Source organism: Trichosurus vulpecula, chromosome 9, assembly GCF_011100635.1.
Source record: "Trichosurus vulpecula isolate mTriVul1 chromosome 9, mTriVul1.pri, whole genome shotgun sequence".
Lineage (NCBI taxonomy): Eukaryota > Metazoa > Chordata > Mammalia > Diprotodontia > Phalangeridae > Trichosurus > Trichosurus vulpecula.
The window spans coordinates 83923427-83944875 of record NC_050581.1 but is presented as its reverse complement, the minus strand read 5'-3'; the positions used below and the strand labels follow the sequence as shown (position 1 = coordinate 83944875).

At 39.1% G+C, this 21449-nt stretch overlaps 1 protein-coding gene across 1 annotated transcript in view; it reads left to right on the top strand.

Moving 5' to 3' along the window:
- GLIS3 (GLIS family zinc finger 3) overlaps positions 1-21449 on the top strand; it is a 164655-nt gene that overhangs the window by 29585 nt on the left and 113621 nt on the right. Inside the window, exon 4 of the mRNA XM_036739589.1 lies at positions 20550-20691. Coding sequence (XP_036595484.1) covers positions 20550-20691 — 142 coding nt within the window. The remainder of the gene's footprint in view (positions 1-20549; positions 20692-21449) is intronic.

The window sequence follows — 21449 nt, the reverse complement described above, 5'->3', positions numbered from 1 at the left end:
GTATTTTCTTCAGTGGTCTTTTGGACCTCCTTTTCCATTTGGCCAGTTCTGCCTTTCAAGGCATTCTTCTCCTCATTGGCTTTTTGGAGCTGTTTCGCCATTTGAGTTAGTCTATTTTTTAAGGTGTTATTTTCTTCAGTATTTTTTGGGTCAAGTTTAGCAAATCATTGACTTGTTTTTCATAGTTTTCTTGCATCATTCTCATTTCTCTTCCCAATTTTTCCTCTTGCTTTTCCAAATCCTTTTTGAGCTCTTCCATGGCCTGAGACCAGTTCATGTTTTCCTTGGAGGCTTTTGATGTAGGCTCTTGGACTTTGTTGACTTCTTCTGACTGTATGTTTTGGTCTTCTTTGTCACCAAAAAAAGATTCCAAAGTCTGAGTCTGAATCTGAGTCTGTTTTCACTGCCTGGCCATGTTCCTAGCCAACTACTTGACTCTTGAGTTTTTTGTTGGGGTTTGACTGCTTGTAGAGTAGAGAGTACTTTGTACCAAGCTTGGGGGGTTGCACTGCTGTTTTCAAGGCTACTTCTACACAGCAAGCTCTGCCACACCAGTGCTCCTTCTCCACCAAGAACCCCCAACCAGGATTGCTGCCCAGATCCAGACAGGGCAAAGCAGGCTTTGTACATTTACTCTAATCAGCCACTTAATTCCTCACACCAGGTTGGCCTGGGGCCAGAAGTAACTGCAACTGTAGCTCTGGAAGCACCTTCCGAGCTACACCACCTCCCCCACCCCCAGGGTGATGGCCATCCTCGAACTCCTTTCACTCTGTCCCATCAGCTTTTCCTACTAACCTGCTCTGTTGTTTTTGGCATTTGTTTGTTGAGAAGTCTGGCAACTGCCACACCGCACTGATTCAGGGCACTAGGGCTTGTTCTGCCTGGCTCCTGGTCTGGTTGGTCCTGGCACGACTCGCACTGGGCTCTGCTCCTCTCGGCTCCCAACTCCGTGTGATAGACCATTCCCAGTGATCATCCAGGCTTTTCTGGGCTCGAGCCCTGCTTCCCTCTGTTATTTCGTGGGTTCTTCAACTCTAGAATTTGTTCAGAGCCATTTTTATAGGTGTTTGGAGGGACCTGGGGTGGGTCCCTGCTTTCTAGCCTCCATCTTGGCTCCGCCCCCAATAAATTCTTTTAAAGATTGGTCTAACAATCTACATTGGAAAAACAAAGTGAATAAACAATAAACATCATCCAAATTATGATATGTCTTTGAATAAGAAGACAGTTGAGTTAGTCCAGCACTACATATGTCTTGAAAGGCACTGCAAATGGACAATGATCTGTGGGCCTAAAATTGAAGACAATGAGGAGATTATGCTGGATCATATTCCATTCAGTAAATTATCCCTGGTGCAAAAGCTCATTCTTTTAGCTCTGATACTCACCTTGAACACCATAATATCTGAAGAATCATACTTGTGGGTAGCTCAAAGGACAAAGGAATCACACATTCAGTAGAAATAGAGATTAGCATCTTATCAACAATGACACCTACATGAGGATATAAAAGACATTTTAAAGAACATTAAATAAAAAGCCAGAACATCAGGTGTGTTGATCTTGTAACAAGAGTGAAGAATTAAGCAGCCTGTGTGAAATATTTTTTAAAACCACAAAATAAATCCTCTAGGATATTGGTTAGTTCTCTAGGGAGAATTTATGAAAAAGTTGTGGTGAAAAATCACACAGGATAAAAAGGCATGATTATGGCTATAATTTCTCTGGGAGAAAGGATGCTTACACTGATGAAGCCATGAATCCACCAAATAGTCATATATTCAAATATCAAAATTTCTAGTTTTTACATCCAAAATATGAAACAATTGGGAAGATATGTTGTTATGTAGGAAATATACTATCAATGTTTATCTAGTAATATACAGGAAAAGAAAAATCTGTGTTCTGCTTTTAACTTCTATTTCAGTTGGTTATCTCTCTCTCTCTCTCTCTCTCTCTCTCTCTTCTTCCCTCCCTCTCCCCCTCCCTTTCCCTCTCTTCCTCCCTTTCCCTCTCCTCCTCTCCTACTCTTCCTCTTCCTTTCCCTTTCCCTCCCCCTCCCCCTCCCCCTTCCCCTCTCTTTTGACTGTGTAAACACGTGGTGGTTTTTGGAAAATGGCTCTAACCATTTTTTCTCAACATATTTCTTAGGGGCATATTTTTTTTCACCTGCCTTTCGAGAATAACTTAAGAGGAGAGCAGGTTAGTGAGGCAGTAGCAATTATGACTCTTGAGAAATGTCATTAAAACAGTTGCTTTTAGAGGTAGGTATATTGTGTGTAGTCCAAAGAGAGGCGGCATGTGCCATTGTTTGGAGTGACTCTTGAGAAATGTCATTAAAATAGTTGCTTGTAGAGGCAGGTATATTGTGTGTAGTCCAAAGAGAGGCAGCATGTTCCATTGTTTGGAGTGTTGGATTTGGAGTCAGAAGATGTGGGTTCAAATCTTGGCTCCTATGTTTACTACTTCTGTGATGTCCATCAAGTCACTCTTTGGGACTCCGTTTCCTTATCTGCAAAGTGAAAATGTTAGAACAGTGAATTAGGAAGCCCCTGATTCTATGGATGAATTATGTACCTATGCAGTCTTAAGTCTTTTGCAGTCAAACTTTCTAATTAAAAGAAGGGAAAAATAGATCTCCCTACCTCCAGCTCAACATTTATCCCCACGCTTGCAAAGGTACAGCATAGGCAGTATCTATAGTCACAAATCAATTCAAGGAAAGACAATAGGAAGGTGCTAATAAGAGGGGGAAAGTAATTACTAGATAGCAGGCCAACTTAATTAAACCTCAAGAATATTTGAATAGGAAGAAAAATGATATGCTTGGATGGATGGAGTGGAATGTGCGTGGTCATATTATTTTATGTCAGCTTTTGTCATAGGGGGTGAACCATTTAGTTTTGCCTTGTATGTTCACAGATCCATAACCAGGCTATGAAAGGCAAAGGAGGATGTTTTTAATAACAATGAGAAATTCCACTTTGGTTTTCCTATCTCTGCTTTAAAAAAAAAAAGCAATCTGTCCTTCAGTTGAATGTTTGGCTTTCTTTGGATAAAGCTTGAATCCCCCTTTGATTGTCTGGGTTTGTATATCATTTTCCAGTCAGAAAGAATGTAAAGTTCTTGATGTCAGCATTAGAATAATATTGACTTATGAAAAAGTGATGTTTTTACAAATGTAGCAATAGACAAATTCCATTCCACATGCCTTTCAGCTGCCAACATTCTTTAGAGTCTTGACCAAAAAAGGGGGGGCGGGAGTCTGTGTTAGCCAGTTGGATAGCAGCACAGCTTTTGTTATCTTCAATAGGCTATTAAGAGGAAATACTTAGTCACAGCAGTGTTAGGAAGTTTGTGGCAAATACATTTTGCACCATATATCAATTAACAAATATTTGGTAAGTACCTGCTGTGTGCCAGGCCCTGGGTCAAGTGTCCAGTATTGAAGTGCAAAGAAGAAACAATTGCCACTTTAACTTTTTTGTTGCTCTCCTGGATCATGGAACCCAGTGTGTGTTCATCAAATACTATCAAGATGACACAAGACGGGAAGGCAGAAACCAACTGAATGATCCAAATGAGCTATGGTTTAAGATTTAGTTACATAATTAATTTTGGAATATAGGCCATCTCCAATTTATGGATTGCCACTTTTAGCTAGACCTCCACTATATAAATGGTGACTTTGACCTTTGGCCTTAGGAGTTCCCCCACCCTGTCAATAACCACTGCATGTAATATTTCCTTTCCCTTGTTAATGCTGAACTTCCAATTGCTACCTGAGAACCTGAATTCCCACTTCTCACCTTGCCCCACTACTGATCTTGGACAGTCTGGAGTGGTAGGACTGCTAGAGAGGTGAGGAGTTCTCTTCTCCTAGTGCTGGTATTTGGGGGAAAGCAGGGCCCTCGGGCTCCATGTTATCTCTTGATTCCTCAGGGCAAAGGAGACCTTTCAATCTGTGTCAGTGGGTGGGAGGGGGTACAGAATGACAAAATCATGGATCCTTCAAATAGTAAAGTGAACACAGTCTTGCTGAGGATATTCATTTTCCAAAGCCTATGAAAAGGAGATGAGTTTTGGTTCCATTACCTCAAAAGAATCTGAGCAAGCCAGTGGTGGAATTAACATTTCTTGAAATCATGAGAGTCTTGGAAAACCTGAGACTGATATGAGCTTGATCTTTTCCTCCTATAGAGAGAAAGGGAAAACAGGATGGGTAGAAACATAAAAGGTGTTTTTTTTCTCCTCTCTTCCTCTTTTCCAATATTTCAAATGGCTAAGTAGCCTTCATTACTTCAAGAGATTCTGATTCCATCAAAGTGGGAAATCCTTCCTTTGGCACAGAGCACAACCATAAATGCTCCGAAGGACATGGGTGTCAAAACATGGGGTTTGCAAGCAGCATGGGGCCCGCAACACTCCTGAGCACAAGCCAAACCAGATTAAAATGCAGTTGTGAAATATTTAACAAAATAAATGAAAAACACATTGAAACAAAGATAACATTACATTTTAAAGCTGTCAGGGTTCTTTCTGTGTGATTTAGTAGCCCCCATTTCTGTTTGAGTTTGACACCATTTTCCTATGGGATCTAGATATCCAACACACTAGAGGAGTCCTTTGACTCCTTAAATACTTTACTGAAGGAGCAGCTAGGTTGCTCAGTGGATAGAGTGCTAGCCCTGGAGTCAGTAGGACCGAAGTTCAAATTTGACCTCAGATACTTAATTGCTGTGTGACTCTGGGCAAGTCACTTAACACTGATTGCCTCTCTCCCCCCACCCAAATTAAGTAAGTAAATCAATAAATCATTAAAGTCAATGAAGCATTTAGGCTATTCATCTGCAATCTCTTCTCCTCTCTCCACTTTGGGAGGCAGAGTAAAACAGTATGAGTGTTGGCTTTGGAGAAAGAGGGCATGAGTTCAAATTCTGCCTTTTCTACTTATTATTTATGTGACTGTGAGTAAGTCATGTATCCTCACTTGGCCTCAGTTTGCACATCTGTAAAGTGAAGGGAGTTGAACAAGAATGGCCCTAAAGTTCCCTTCCAGCCCTAAATATATGATACTATATGATTGCTCATTCCCTTTCTTGCTCCTACAAACCCTCAATGGTTTAGTCCACTTTTGCACCAGTCATCATTAACAACATGCTGCCACCATTTTTCACCCACTGTGTATCCTCTTACTGTCTTTTACGTCATCTGAAATTGTGATTCTTCTGAGGTCAGAGTTCTGTGATTCATCGTCAAGTAGTATTAAAAGTGTTTAAAATATGAGCTCTTGCTTTAGCAAGCAGCAGTAGATTAATGAAAGCCTGACCTCATTTTTCAGATAGATCCAGTCTGAGCTCTTTCTATTTAATGCCTGGACCATTTCTTGATTCATCTGCAATGAATGCCTAGGGCATACGTATTCTAGATGAATTCTTCATACACTATTTTATTTTGTTTGGTAGGTGTGTTTTGGTGGGTTGTGTGTACATGTATACATGTATGTGTGTATTTACTTTGTATGGAACCCTTAGAAAACCTCACATCTATTATATGCTTGCTTCAGGACCAGAGAGTTAGGAGAAGCTCTAAGATTGCTTTATTCTACCATAGGCTTGAGAAGGGAAGAAATGTTAGTCAAAAGCAACAGGTGGTTTCAGTGGAAAGAGAAGCAGGTGGACCAATGAATGGGATGGGGGAGGGGAGGAAGGGAAGGAGAAGAAAGAAGGAGCTGGCTTGAATCCAAGCAGTATCATTAAGGGCTTATACTGGAAGGAGGCTAAAGTACCTCAGGGATCCTTCAGCCTTCATCCCAACTCTTAAAACCATTAGCTTTCCCTTGCCCCATCTCAGTTTTCACCCTTATGGAGCCCTTGGGAGAGGAACAGCTCCTTATTAATCTCTTAGTGATGAAGAAATCCCTGCTCTCACTAACTTTGGTGAGGGGAACAGAGGTGTGTTCTTGTTGTCCTCCTTTGGAACTCAGAGCACATCTTCTCAGAGAAACATTGTGATATGTTGTGGTTAGGGTCTCTTATTATAACACCAAACTTCAATATGTTATGCTGGTGTTATTTCTCAAACAAATTACCGTGGGTTGGCCTAAGGAACATAATATTATGAAAATAATATGGGGAAGTAGATTTAGAATCTCAAGCAGGCATTCTGACATTGGAAAGAGTCTTGCCTTCAGAAACAGAGGAGGAAATGAGGTATAGGTGGAGAAAGTCAGAAGCCCTGGATTCAAATCCTGTTTCTGAATTTCTTAACCTTTGCAACCTTTCCAGAGCTTCCATTTCCTTACATGAAAAAGAAAGTGATTGAATTAGATGTTACCTAATTTAATTTAATTTGAAAATTCCATGTGAACCATCCTTCACCCAGAGATCGGTTCCAGCCTAATTTTTTTGATTGTCTGATATTCTTTCTGACCCTCTCTTTCTATAAATTAGAGATTCCCAAAGGAAATTGGTTTAATGGAAATCTCTTGGAGATTAATTATCTATGATATGCCAAAGTCATTTAATAAATTTCAATGTGGAAAAATACCCTAGAGTGGGAATTCTTAAACTCAATTGGAAGTTATTTGTAATAACTAAAATAGGTTAATTCATTGCAATTATGAATAATCCTTTTGGCAATAAGTTAATTCACTGAGAATCAACACTGCCTTAGGTGCTGTAGAGGACAGTGGAATGTTCTGGTAATTAACCTTAACCCTCTTGGAAAAATCCTCCCCATCTTTCCTTCTGGCCAAGTTTCTTCAGAAACATATTTTTGTGGCATTTGATTGCTGAAGAACAAAGAAAGGCCCTGCAAGGTGATGCATAAACATGCAGAGCCCCGATAGAATCCCCTCATTGGAGAAATGCAAAACAAAAGGGCCTTTGATTGTTCCTCGTTTTCTTTGGAAGCATGTCATGCTTCAGGCAAGCAGAAACCCTTTGCTCTTGGAAGAAAATTTAATGAAACCAAACATGGAAGAGTGCGAGCCTCCCCCCTCCCATTACTTCCACTTGACTCACTTAATCTTGGGTGATTATTCAATCATATCTAAAATGAGAAAATGACAGGAGTAGAATTTCCATCTCCTCTTCCGAGAGCTTATAAACATTAACAGAATAGCTGTGAACAAAAACAAATACAAATCACAATCTACACTGCCTTGGTGTGTATATATACACACACACACACATATATATATATAAAGAGAAATCCCTACATTGTTAGGGAAACAGCTCAAGTTTCTGAATGCAGAAACCTTGTCAAGCCTGATGGGTGAATTCATTATGGAGGTGGAATAACGATGATTTGGAACAAATATTTCATAATGGAAGGTTGTGTAGAAGCTAAGCAGCCTGGCTGTTTACTTGTACCTGCACAGAAAAAGAGATTAAGTGTGAAAGTAGACTACCAAAGCCCCAGGTTTTTAGCACATGGAGAGGTGAATGGCGGGTTTCTTCTCATTGCCATGTCATCGTCTTAGCCTTCCACCCAGGGCTGTAGCACTTTCCCTCACTATGGAATATCACATATTTAGACTTAGAAAGATACATGCAGTGAGATCCTAATTATGTTCCAGGGCATATGATACATTTTGAGGCCTCTCAGCAGTGACCCCTGGTCCCCAGCCTTTCTCTGCACAGCTGGGTCCCGTGCCACCAAGAGCGAGGCAGAATGGGGACAAGGACAGGGTCAAATGCACATGTCTGAACATATTCCTTCCTTGTGCTGTGAACATGTGGCTCAGGCTGCATTCCAAGTCCAACAGAAATGATACTGGTTAATCTGCTCTTAGAAAGATCAATTTTTTCTCCACCATTAACAAAGATCACTGAGCAATGGCTGCATTGTATGTTTTTAAACATAGCTGTCCTCACACATAATTCAGTTATAAGGACCTTGAGATATAAGGCTGTGCCCTATGCTAAAACAAATATTTCTATTCAATTAGCAAACATACTGAGCACCTACTATATGCACCTTGAGTTATGCTAGCTACTATGGGACCCATCCAAATACACATGGCTCCGACCCTCAGGAAACTTAAAATCTAGATGCATAAGAGAATATTAATTATAAATATTAATGCATGAAATAGAAAATAGTTTATGATTAATTGTATGGTTTTAAATATGAATATAATAGATATTCAAAGAAGGGAGAAATCAGTATGACCCAGTTTGGTCAGAGTAAGATCATAGAGAATGTAGGATTTAAGATGGTCTTTAAATTAAGGACTCAGTAGATTGAGTGCCTGGCTGCAAGTCAAATTCATCTTCCTGAGTTAAAATCTAGCCTCTGACACTAGCTGTGTGACCCTAGGCAAGTTACTTAACCCTGTGTGCCCCAGTTTCCTCATCTATAAAATGAGCTGGAGAAGGAAATGGAAAAGCACTCCAGTGGTTGGTCGGTGGTGATGTCTGTTTCTGCCAAGAAAACCCCAAATAGGGTCAGGAGAAGGTGGACGCGACTGAAAAATACTTGAAGAACAATAATGGCATCTTGATGGGTAAATGACAGAAGGAAGGGCGTTGTGCTCAAAACTGGACTGAGATTTATTCCCCATAGTAAGGCAGAGATCACCGGCTCTGGGGTCGCAGGACCTGTGTTCAAATCCTATCTCAGATACTACTTGTGTGTAAAAGTCATTTAACATCACGGGGCCTCCGTGTCCTCATTTGTAAAATGAAGGTGTTAGACTAAATGACCTCTGAGAGGTGGCCTCTAGCTCCATGTTCATTATGGTGTGATCAGCTCCTAACTCAATACCATATCATCTGCTTCCTGGCATTCATTCAAGCTGTCACCCTTGCCTGAAAGGTATTCAGAAGAGGCTAAATTCTCACCCCTCAAGAACATTCTTTTCTTTTCTCAAGGCTCAGCTCAGATGATATCTCCTTCCAAAGCCTTCTCCGACCCTCCCACTACCAAATGAATGATCTCGCCTTCCTCACATATTCTTAGGGCAACTTAATCTGGATCTCTCCTTGCCCATATCATAACCCATCTTATGTGATATTTACTTATGTGTGGGTCATATCTCCTACCCCCCAGGCCCAGAAGAATGTAAGCTTTTGGAGGGCAGAAACTATGTCCTTTTTAATCCCTGTATCTCCTGGCCCTACTACAGCCCCCTTGCAGCTATTAGGTGCCCAATAAGTGTTTGTTGAATTCTAAGCAGGGGACTATAGACAAGAAATTGAAAAAAAAACATATGAGGGTTAGAGGAGTGTTTCAACAATCTGGGTAGCACCTACTGTGGGGGGTGTAAAATCAACAACAACCAGTCCACAGAACGCTGCAAGCCCAGGTTCCTTTGATCTGCTTTGCTAAGGAAAGCAACGTTAAGGGGTTAACAATCTTACTTTATTTCAACATACAAATATCATTCACTTAGTTCAGGGGAAAAAGCCAGCACCCTGAACTTCAGAGCAAATACAAACAAATTACAAACAGACCAAATATAATTCATAGTTACCAAAGTTTACCAAAGTCCAAACATCCGGTTTACAAGCTGGAAGGCTCTTAGCTACAGCTGCCTGGAGTCTCCACATCAGCGCCACCAAGAGTGAGAGCCCTAAGCAAATAGCTCTGTCTTCCCTTTTTATGTAGTTTCAGACATAATCAAACCTCATCTGAGTGAGCAGAACTTAGGTTCCTTCAATTGGCTCTGGTATTAACCCCTCCCTGCACTGGCCCCACCTGGAGCCCCACCTTAGTTACCAATTCACACCCACATAGGCTTAGCATCTAATAGGGGTTTGGGCCTGGGGCTTAGCACCTAGTAAGGCTCAATCAAAGACACTGAATTAATCAAAGGAAACAAAGGCCAAACTCTTCAAGGATCCCCAATACAAGGAGGCAAAGAGAAGGGGGAACAATGAAGAATCAGACCACATCGGAGAGAGGATTTCCTGCCCCTTCTTTCACTTTTAGGGATCTGAAGCCCCTTGCAGCAGAATTGTTGTAGCTCTCACCTTCCATCTGTCTTCATAAATTCTTTCTTGTTGATCACCATGTAACATACAAGGAGACCTGACTTCAATCTGCTGCTGCCTTGTCTCAGTTGCTGACCAAAGGACATAATTTGTTGATAGACAGGATAGAAGGAATGTGAAAGGATGGGCCATAGGTGGCTCTTTCTTGGGAAATATGATCCCAAACCATTGGATCCTGGACTAAGGCCATTTACCAGTGCCTCACGGCATGGAAGTGACCCAAGGGTCTCAAAGGCCATGCCAGGCTTTGAATATGGGCCTTTGCATAGACTACATTTCTGTTATTTGAAGACTAGCCTAAGTGAGGAGAAACTCAAAACAGGGTGGTAGCCACCAAGTATTCATTTTTTTAATCACAACAAATTTAACTACCTTTTTGGGTGGTTGAGTTCTCAGAGGTATTGAGATCAGAATATCATGTATTCAGAGCTGGAGAGGACTTTGGAAGTCATGTAGTTTGGCCCTTCTATTTTACAGATGAAGAAGCTAAGTCCTGGAGCAGTGGAATGACTTGCCCAGGGTTCTATAGGTAGCAAGTGACCAAATAAGGATTCAAACCCAAGCCATTTCCACTGTGCCTGTGGATGAGATATCCTGAAGCAATGAATCCTCCATAAGCATTTATTAAGCACCTACTGTATGTGTTGGCCACTATGCTCAACAATAGAAATGCAAAGAGAAAAAGGCAACACTCATGCCTTCAAGTCATTCTAAAGGAAGAGGTGGGTAACAACATTGACATATAGGAATAATATACATATAATACTAATATACATATATAACTTATAATATAGAAATATATAACATAGAATAATATAACAATAAATAATATAGTATATAAATATATAATATATATATAACTTATAATAGTACTAATAGTACAATAATACACACACATACACATATATATGTATAAAATTAATATAAGGTACTGTAACTTGGGGTAAGAAGAGGACATTGGATGCTTGAGGGGATCCAGAAAGATTTCATGTGGAAGGTGGAACTTAAACTGAGTCTTGAAGGAAGTCAGGTTTCTGAGAGGTGGTGTCAATGAGAGAGACTGTTCTGGGCATGAGAAATGTGAGGATTTTAGTTTGAGCATATAGACATTAATGTAATGGCGAGACATCTCACTGGAAGTGTTCTGTAGACCAGTGGTATCCAACTCAAATAGAAACTCCTTTCTAGCCACATAATGACTTAGAAAACCACAAATTAACATTATTTATGTTAATATGTTAATTATGTTATTTCTGTTGTATTTTCATCTATTTTGTTAAACATTTCCAAACTACATTTTAATCTGGTTAGGGCAGTAATCCCAAAGGGCTGCAAATTTGACACCTCTGCTTTAGACAATTAGAAATACAGGACAATCGAGAGGACAGAGGTAGAGATGTTAAGTTCAGTGGGAACATTCCTGTTTATATAATTATAGAATCCAAGTGCTGAAAGGAATCTCAGAGGTTATCTGTTTAACCTATATATTACCAGAAATTCCTTCTACAAAATCCACAACAAATTATGGAAACCAAGTCTCTCTCTGAAGACCTTCAATGACTGTGGACCCATTACCTACTAAGACATCCCATTCCATTTTTGAGTTACTCTTATTAAGAAGTTGTTCTTTTCTCACCAAGCTGATATCTGCTACTCTTCCACCTATTGTTCTTGGCCTTGCTCCCTAGGGTCAAGCACTCACTAACTTTTTTTTCTTATGACAAGCCTTTCAGACTTTTAAAGACAGCTACATCACATGAATGCTAAATCTTCTCTTCTCCATACTAAACGGTTACAGTTCCCTTAACTAATCATTATATAGTACATTCTCCAGGCTCTTAATATCCTGGTCATTTTCTTCTGGATGCTTTCCAGATTATCTGTCTTTCTTAAAACATGGTCACTAGAACTGAACTCAGTACTTCAGGTGTGGCTTGGCTATGGCAAATGTTACAGTATCATTGCATCTCTTGTTCTGGTTACTATGTTTCTATCAACATAGCCTAGACTAGTCTTAGCTTTTTTTGGCGTCATGTCACAGGGTTAAAATTATGGAGCTTTTCAGTCCTCTAAAACCTCCAAATCTTATTCACGAGAAGTGTTAGTTGACACTACCTCCTCCTTCCCATATTTTTTGGAACCCAATCACATTTGTTCCTATTAAATACCATTTATTTTGATTCAGTGAGTCATTCTAGCTCATCCAGATATTTCTGGATCCCAATTCTGTCATCAAACCTGCTAACTATGCCTTCAAACTTCATGTAATCTGATAATTTTATTAAATTTGTTAGCACACCTTCCAAGTTATTTAAAGACAAATTTAAGCACACAGAGCAAAGCCTGGATCCACAGGGCAGTCCACAAGAGAACTCTCCCTAAATTTGTATCATCTCGTTAACTGTTTAAATTTGGTGATATAGATAGTTCCAAATCTACCAAAATGTGCTATCTTCTAGTGCATTTCTCTGGGTACTTTCCACAAGCATAGTTTGAGTTATTTTGTCAAAATCAAATGTAGCATAGTTTATAGACTACTGGGCTTGAAATCTCAAGGATCAGGGTTCAAATTTTGCCCCTGACAGCAATCCTTTAAACAGGACCAAATCATTTAATCTCTCATAGTCTCAGTTTCCTCATCTGTAAAATGGGGGTCTATAGTGACTATCACAGGGTTGTGGTGAGGCTTAAATAAGATAATGTATGTGCTTTGCCAACTTGAACACACCATGTAAAAGTCAGTTATTATGTTTAAGGCACTGCCTTGTCTACTACTCCAGGTTTTGTTGTTGTTCAGTCATGTTTCAGTCGTGTCTGACTCTTTGTGACCCCAGCTGGAGTTTTCCATTAGTTTGTCATTTCCTTCTCCAGCTCATTTTACAGATGATGAAACTGAGGCAAATGGGGTTAAATGATTTGCCCAGGGTCCTAGTAAATATCCAAGGCTGGATTTGAACTCAGGAAGATGAGTTTTTCTGATTTGAGGTCTAGCACTCTATCCATTGTGCCACCTAGCTGCCCCACCATTCCAGGTATTTTGTCAAAAAAGGAAATGAAGTCAGTCTGGCATGACTTGTTCTTGATGAAGCCACCTAGGCTTCTAATGTTCACTCCTTCCCTTTCTAAAGCTCTCACTAATCCAACCCTTAATATTTTCTAGAATAGTGCCAGAAACAGAAATAAAATTTACTGTTCTACAGTTTCTAGAACCTACCTTTGGTTCTCTTTTTAGGAGAATTGGGAACTTTTCCCTTCTCTGTTCCTATGGCACTCCTCCCATTCTTCATGGTTTTTTTAAACCTCACAGATAGCAGGTTAGCCATCACCTCTGCCAGTTCTTTCATTACTAAAGGATAGATGTCAACCAGGTCATTCAGTTGGGCCTGAACTCATTGAGACTTGCTAGATATTGCATACTTCTTTATTTTTCTTGGGTCTTCACTGACCACTATCCATTTTTCTTCTGTCCTTCTGAATCCAAAGAACCTACTTCTTGAGAGAGGAAACATAAACAAGAGTTGAGTAGTTTGACCTCCTCGAAGGAAAAGTTAGTGAGCATTTATTAAGTGCCTACTATGTGCCATGCACTGGATTAATTCTAGGGATACAAAGAAAGACAAAACAAAATCCCTACTCTCAAGGAGCTCATAGTCTAATGAGGGAGACAACATACAAACAACTATGTATAAACAAGACATATATAGGATATATTGGAGGTAATTGTAGAGAAAAGATGCTATGATTAAAGAGAATTGGCAAGGGCTTTTTGAAGAAGGTAGGACTTTAGCTGATACTTGAAGGAAGCCAGGAAAGCAATGAGACAAACATAAGAAGGGAGAGAGTTCCAGGTATAGAAGGTAGCCCCTGTGTTATCATTAGCCAGACCATGCCAAAAATATTTTCTAATCTTTCTCTTGTCCTCAACATAACTGAGAAATGACAATACCTTTTGTTATTTTTAGCATCCATTGAAAATCTCAGCTCATTCCGGACTTGAGGGATCTTAACACTGTTTTATATGTAGAAGAGTAGTCTTTTGTATTCATCCTCAGTTACTCACTCCAGCTTCCATGTTCCAGATATGCTTTTAAAAATCTAAATGCCATAATGTCCCCTTCCACCCACATAGGTCTCTCTAGGCATCTCTGCCCTTTTCTGTCCATCATTTATTTTTCTTTTTTGTATGTTCAGAATTTCATTTTTAAGAGATTCCCATCACTCTTGGGCTGATTAGGCCGTTGTAATCCTACCTGCTGTTTCTCTGAACATTTAAAACTCTGCTCTCCTAAATCCAGGGTGCTCAGTAGTCTGTCTAGCTTTCTTTTCCTTTATCAAAAACTCAATGATGGAATATCTACCTGCTTTTAAGGTTCCTATTGTTTCTACTATAGCAATCAGTTATACTTTTTTGGTTAGTTTCTATCCTTATCATTCCTCCATATTTTAAAGATTAGATGATGATTTAGTAATCACAAATCACAAATTCATTGGTTGCTCTTCTTTAAAAAAATAATACTTGCAAATTACACATAATGGAAGTGTCCTACAGCTCCAAAATCAAATCAGGCTTGTACATCATGAAGACCATGAGAATCAATACATCAATTCATCACGAGGATCAGTAGACATTGAAAAAGAAATGATATTATTAAAGGTGTATACTTCATACATTGTACAGAGGGAAAAATTAGAAATTTGGGGAACACAAACCTGCAGATAGTAGAAGTCTCCTAGAGCTCAGGTTTATGATCTGTTCCCTAGATTTCTAATTCTTCCCTCTTTACAAAGTGTATGAAATATCAATATTTAACAATATTATTTCTGTTTCAATCTCCATTGATCCTCATCCAAATATGCTCTACCATGTCAACTCTTAGTTTTCTGGATTTCCTCACATAGGTATATATTATTATATGCTTCACTCTCCTTTTAGTCCTTTTTCTTCCCTTCTGATTGAGGCATATCCTTCCAATGTCCAATTCCAATAATAAATCTCATGCCTTAATATATAACTGAAACCTAAGAGGTCAAGTTGGTCTCATTGTGTTAGATCTCAAACTTATTATTTTTATAATCCATAAATATCTAAGGCAATAGATTTAATTTCTGGACTTCTTCTTGAATATGGTCTTCCATCAATACAGTCCCTTTTTCCTAGTAATCTCCAAAGTGGGAGCCATGACTTGACCTCAAGGGGTATGTGATCAACCAGTTGGAAGATGGGAAAATGGGTTGAATCCCACTCTCCCTGTAAGAGCCAATCATGGGGCTTGTTTCCAGTACAATTACATTCACCTTTATTCCTCCAAACTTCCCATTCCATACTCTCCTTTGCTTGTGGAAGCTTCCATCCTCCCCGTTCTTAGCCAAATGTTGGTGCCTGGGGATATAATCCCATTGCTTCCCCAGTACTCACAGCAGCAGTTATGCAAGTACCATTGGGAAAATTCCATCACCCTCCCAACCACCACCATTATCTCTACTCCCTGCCTCTCAGATAACTTAGTGGCTATGATGGTTACTGCACCTCATCCCTTATATCCTCATCCCTTTTTTTGGGCAGGACAAAGTGAATTGCACTGAATGAAAAGTCTTAGTTAAGTCATATTCTGTGTCCTAGACCTCATTATATTATGTTCTTCCCTAAACCCATACCTCTATCAAATTTCTCTATGGCTATGGAGAACATTATTCCCATTCAGGTCACCCAGGTTCATATCACTGTGATAACATCCTCAGCTCTACATCCTCCCTCATCCCATGTATCAAAATCGGTTACCACATCTTATTGTTTCTATCTCCACATCTCTCACATTTGCTCTTTTCTCTCTACTCGAAGCAGTCACCTCCCATTCTGTTATAAATTCTTGCCTGAACTATTGCAATGGCCATTTAATTTGTCTTCTTGCCTCAAGTCTCTCCCCTTTCCAGGTAATCATGCCCAGAGCTACCAGAATGATTTTCTTATAGCCATGTCACTCTCCCATGCAATAAATTCCAGTATCTTCCTATTGACTCTAGAATCCAATGTCATTTCATCTTTATTTCATTCTTGTTTAACCTCTTTTTATGTAAGTTTTATAAGGTACATAATTATTAATACATTACCATAGTCATATAATTTATAAATAATTGACATACATGGGGATGTATACGCTTAATTATTTTTTCTGGTGAAGATGATGATCCTGAAAGTTTGAAGATCCCTTATCTATTCTTTCTCTTCAGTATCTGCTCATCTCTGTAGTGCCAGACATAAGAATTATGTGAGCACTTTTCTCCCTTCTCCCATTTTCAGTTTACAGTGCTCTTGAATCAATCTACAAGGCTCCAGATGACTGTGTTTTACTGGCCCTTGTTAAATTCACTTCATTCATCCCCTGCCAAGAGTCTATCATGCCTATATTTTAAACTTTGGTACAAAAAGCCACTAGATTTGCAAAAAATATGAAAATAATTGACAAACTTTGAGATAGCATTTTTAGCAAGATGGTGAATAAAGAAACCAGTATTCAAGAGCTTGAAGGGCCTTCAGGAGGTGAAAGGTTGAATGGTGAAGGGTAGAGGCAGTAGGTGTAGGCCACTATTTTAACAAGCTGGTTAACAAAGGGAAAGAAAAAGCTTAAGTTCATGACTTGAAATAATGATGATGATGATGGTGGTGGTGGTGGTGATAATAGCGATACGTATAGGTATCATTTATATAGCACCTACTATGTGCCAGGTACTGGGCTAAGTGCTTTACAAATATTATCTCATTTAATTCTCACAATAACTCTGAGAGTTTGGTACTATTAATATCTCCATTACACAGTTGAGGAAACAGAAATAAAAAGATTAAGTGACTTATCAAGGGCCACATAGCTGTAAGTGTCTAAAGCCAAAATCGAACACAAGTCTTCCTACTACTAGACCTGGTATTATAGCCACTGCATCACCTTGCTGCCTAAGCGATCCACTTAATAGAGATAGAAATAATAATATAATGGTTATATAAAATGATTCCTATATTTCAAGAAAATTAGGGCATCCCTTTTTGTCTCTCCATCTTTAGACCTGAATAATTGACTACACACTACAATTCTTAGTCATAGATGTGAAAGGGTAGAAGGGTGGAGGGAATGGGGGTAAATTGGAAAAAACCCCACAAAACATTTTTTTCATGATGTCTTGGGGAGTTTTCTGGAAAAAAATGGAAAACAGAAGTTTTCTACCTTGTTTTTTCTCTTTTTTCCCCAGACATTCACATTTTAAATATGCTAAAAATGATATTTCAATGCACAAATGAAGTCATACATGTACATTTTAATGTTTCTAAGCAGACGTAATGGCTAGATTTGTAAGGAATAGTAGGTAAAGTAAGTATTTACTATTTTCTGCTTGCCCTCCAAAAAAAATTTCTTTTTTCTTCTAAAAGAAAATCCCCTTCTTCCTTGTGGATTCCCAGCTTTTCAAGAATTTGTACCTCATGATGGATGCTAGTAGAATGTGTTTCCAATAATCTACATTTCCAGAACATAGCAATCCCTACTTTAAAGTTGAACAGAATCAGATGGAGGTCAGTCTCTGATTTCACCCATCCATTAATGTATTTGATCTCTTTAGAAGAAAGACACTTTTAAAAAATTACCTCAAATTGACTGTTCTACTATATATCCTGTTGTTTAGGGTTCCATTCATGCAATGCTACTTTTTAGCCTGACCTTTAATGAAACACCTAAGAACACAGGAGTTTAGAATTTGAAAAGACCTTTAGAGATCAGCTAGGCTAGCCCAAAATACTCATTTTGCTGATGGAAAACTGAGGCCCCAAAGACTGAAGTCACTGAATAATTACTGGATTTGGGGGTTTAGAAGTAGAAAGGATCATGGAGTTAACACTGGAAGGAGCCTTTGAAACTGACGAATCCAACTTCCTCATTTTGTAGAGAGGTTGAATGATTTATCCAAGGTCACATAGAAAGTAAGTAAAAGAACTGGGATTCTTTCTCAGATCCTGTGACTCCAAGTTCAGTGTTCTTTCTATTCTAACTCAATTGTTCTCATTTTGCATGCGAAGAAGCTGAAATTTCGAAGGCAAAGTTATTTGTTCAAGTTCAGACAAGTAGTGAGTAGCAGAACTAAGATTCCAATCCAGATCCTCTTACTTGAAACCCAGTGCTCTGTGCTCTAGTCCACAACCCCTCTTAAAGAAATACGCAGTCAATGTGGGAATTTTTTTGGTTGATATGCATATTATAATTGTTTTGTTTTTCCTTTTTCTCAATGGTCAGGAGGAAATGGAAATAAAAGAAAATGGATTTTTGTTCATTGAAAAAATTAAATTAAAATGTTAACATAGATCATAATCTTATTTATGACAGTTTATTACTGAGAACTGGACAAGAAAGATGGGTGGCTAGGTGGCACAGTGAATAAAGAGACAGGTCTGGAGTCAGGAAGACCTGTGTTCAAAACCAGCCTCAGACAATGTACTAGCTGTGTGACCCTGGATAAGTCACTTAACCCTGTTTACCTCAGTTTCCTCATCTGTAAAATGAGCTGGAGAAGGAAATCGCAAACCACTCCACTATCTTTGCCAAGAAAATCCTAAATGATGTCACAAAGAGTTAGATTTGAATGAAATTACTGAATAGTAGACAACAAGAAGGAAGGGAAAGAAGAATGAGGTGATGATGGGGTATGAGATAAGCAAATGAGGAATCAGGTGGTGGAGAGAAAAGGAAAAGTAATGCTGGCAGTGTTATGGTTTTAGAAAGCCTGTTATATCAAAATGCCATTGCCCTTGATCCCTCTGACCCTTTGGGACAAATCTCCCATGACCTCCCTGATTATTGTCCCCACCATGGACAGGCATACTACTCCAGCAGCAATCTACTTAAATCCTAAATCCCATGGGCAAGCAATCTAACTCTCCCTTTGCAGTTAATAGAAATCACTTTATGAAAACTTAACTATATAGTGACGCCAGTGCTAAGGAAGACTTGCAGGCATTTGGCTCTAAACACGTGACACTAATTTCATGAAAAGCCTTTATTACTACTGATAACATTAAAAGCCTTGAGAATGGGTAGGTAATAGAAAGCAGATAGGGGGTTGATGACTACTCTGGGTAAAACATATGGGCCCCAGAACACATTTTAAGTACAGAAGATAAATTAGAAGTGATTACCAGAATTCATGCTAAGCCTTGAATTTTTCCCCCTTCTTTCAGTTTTAGTTAAGCCGCATGTGTTTTTAGGTTAGCACCCAAATAACAAACATACCTTACAAAAGCCCCAGGAGCATTAGGCATTCACTCTGGAGATTTTTGGTCAGCAATGCAAATGTAGACTAGCGTGTGCTGAAGCTATGCAAATGGTTTTGCAAAACAAAAATGATTTTGCACATGCTACATGTGCTGAATGGTCTTTTCCCTCAGTCAGGGTCGCCGTACCATTTCTGCTTTCCTCGACTGAACACAGGACATGTGTTTATAAATCACTAGGCTTTATGAGGTTGGAAAAATACTTCTCTCTAAACAGTAACTTACTGCTGATTAAAAAACACACAAACCAGCCAAAAATAATCCACAGTACTTTTACTTAACATCTGCTTTCTTTCCTCTCCCCTTCTGCAAGTTTATATAATCTGAGATCTCTACCACTAAGGTACTTCTTTGATGCCTCATTACCACTTGCAGGTAACCTTGGGTTCTTGAAAGCTATGCCAACATAACACAAGCCCCAGAGGTCCAACCAAGATGGAATAACTCCGAGTATCAGTCTAGTATCAGAGGACTAGCCTAGTAAAGTTTAGAAAGTTTCATTACCCCAGTGGTGGTAGAGTGATGAATAGTTTGTTTGTTTGTTTGTTTTGATCACTTTGCACCTCACAACTCACAAAGACAATCTCTTAAAGCGTAGTGAGACCAGCACTTACAGTGGTAGAAGGGCATATCTATTCTGATGGTCCTTGAAGCACTGGCTCTCAAGATGGGAAGGATATGGGATTAGAGGTGGAAGTTACCTCAGAGGCCATCTAGCCTAACCCCTTCATTTTATAGATGAGAAAACTGACAACCAAGGAGGTTAAGTCATTCACCCAAGGTCTAACAGGTAATAAGCATCAGAGATACGATCTGAACCCAAGTCCTCTGACTCCAGAGTTAGTACTCCATCCCTGGTACCATGATGTTTCTTAGGAATAAAATTATCATGAGCAAATTTTTGTGGCTCTGTCTTTATTACTTTTATAACACCTTATATGCCAACTTGATAATCCAACTAAATGTGTTACTGTTGTTATTACTACCACTATGAATAATATACATTACAAACAAGAAAAAGAAATATAGAAAGCTAGGCTCTTGAAAGCACAGATACCAAAGGCTAATCAGTTTCATTTCCCAACATACTGTTGTGATTTCTCCCCCATTTACCAAGTGCCAACCCCCTGGTTTGGCTAATTGGTCCTTTCTAGGATCTTAGGTCATTCTGCCTTCTCAGGAAAATATTCCCAGGAAGTATTCCTTATCCATCTTTGTTCTTTTTTTCCTTTCCTTAGTTGCGGTCAAGCATGGAGCTCGATCAAGATATTTTCAATAATTGCCTCACCATTCAGCCTCTCCAACCTACTACTTCTCCACAGGATGTTGTAGATGGTACCATGGGAAGATCTCCGGGATCTGTCCACGACATCTATTCAGGTAAAAAAAATAGGAAATGAAGGCAAAATAACATTAAACATCTATTTTTTCATCTTTTGTTGTTTAAAAAAAATGCTCACTCAAGAAAGACTTCCTCCTTTGTATTTAACATGTAGCTACAGATGGGCATATATGTGTTTTTCATGATTCCTGAGATAAGTTTGGCAGCAGACTGTTTTTTCTCATAAAGAAACAAAGTCAAGGAAAACATTTGTGCTACTAGGACTGGACCGTTACCAACAATTTTGTTCACCCATCCCTTTCAGTCACCTTAAATTCATTAAACTTGATTTAGAACTCAGAAGCAATGTTCCCCTTGAAGCAGGTCACAGGCTGCTTGTGTGTTTCCTAATAGAACAACATAAAGCATGGTCTTCTTTGCATTTTAAAAAGAAGTTCTATTAAGCCATGTTCTCTAGGAAAATACAAATCAGCAAATTAGGCTGGATGCTTTTTCATTACTGTTTGTCACCATCCATAATGCTATGACTTCCAAGTCATCTTTCCGCTGGCTGGGTTTAAGAAATAGCTGACTTAGTATCTGAATATTTCATGTATGTATTGAGAAATGAGAAAGGACCCCCTATCCAGGAGGAAAATTATTTTCATTCTAAGGACTCACTGATTTGGTGGCATCACTTAGGTGAAAGACATGCGTGGGTGTGTTTTCAAACTTGACAGTTCTCCATCTGTTTATTCAAATGCCAAAAATGTACATTAAGCAAATTGTTCTGTAAGGCCCCATCATCAAGAAATAT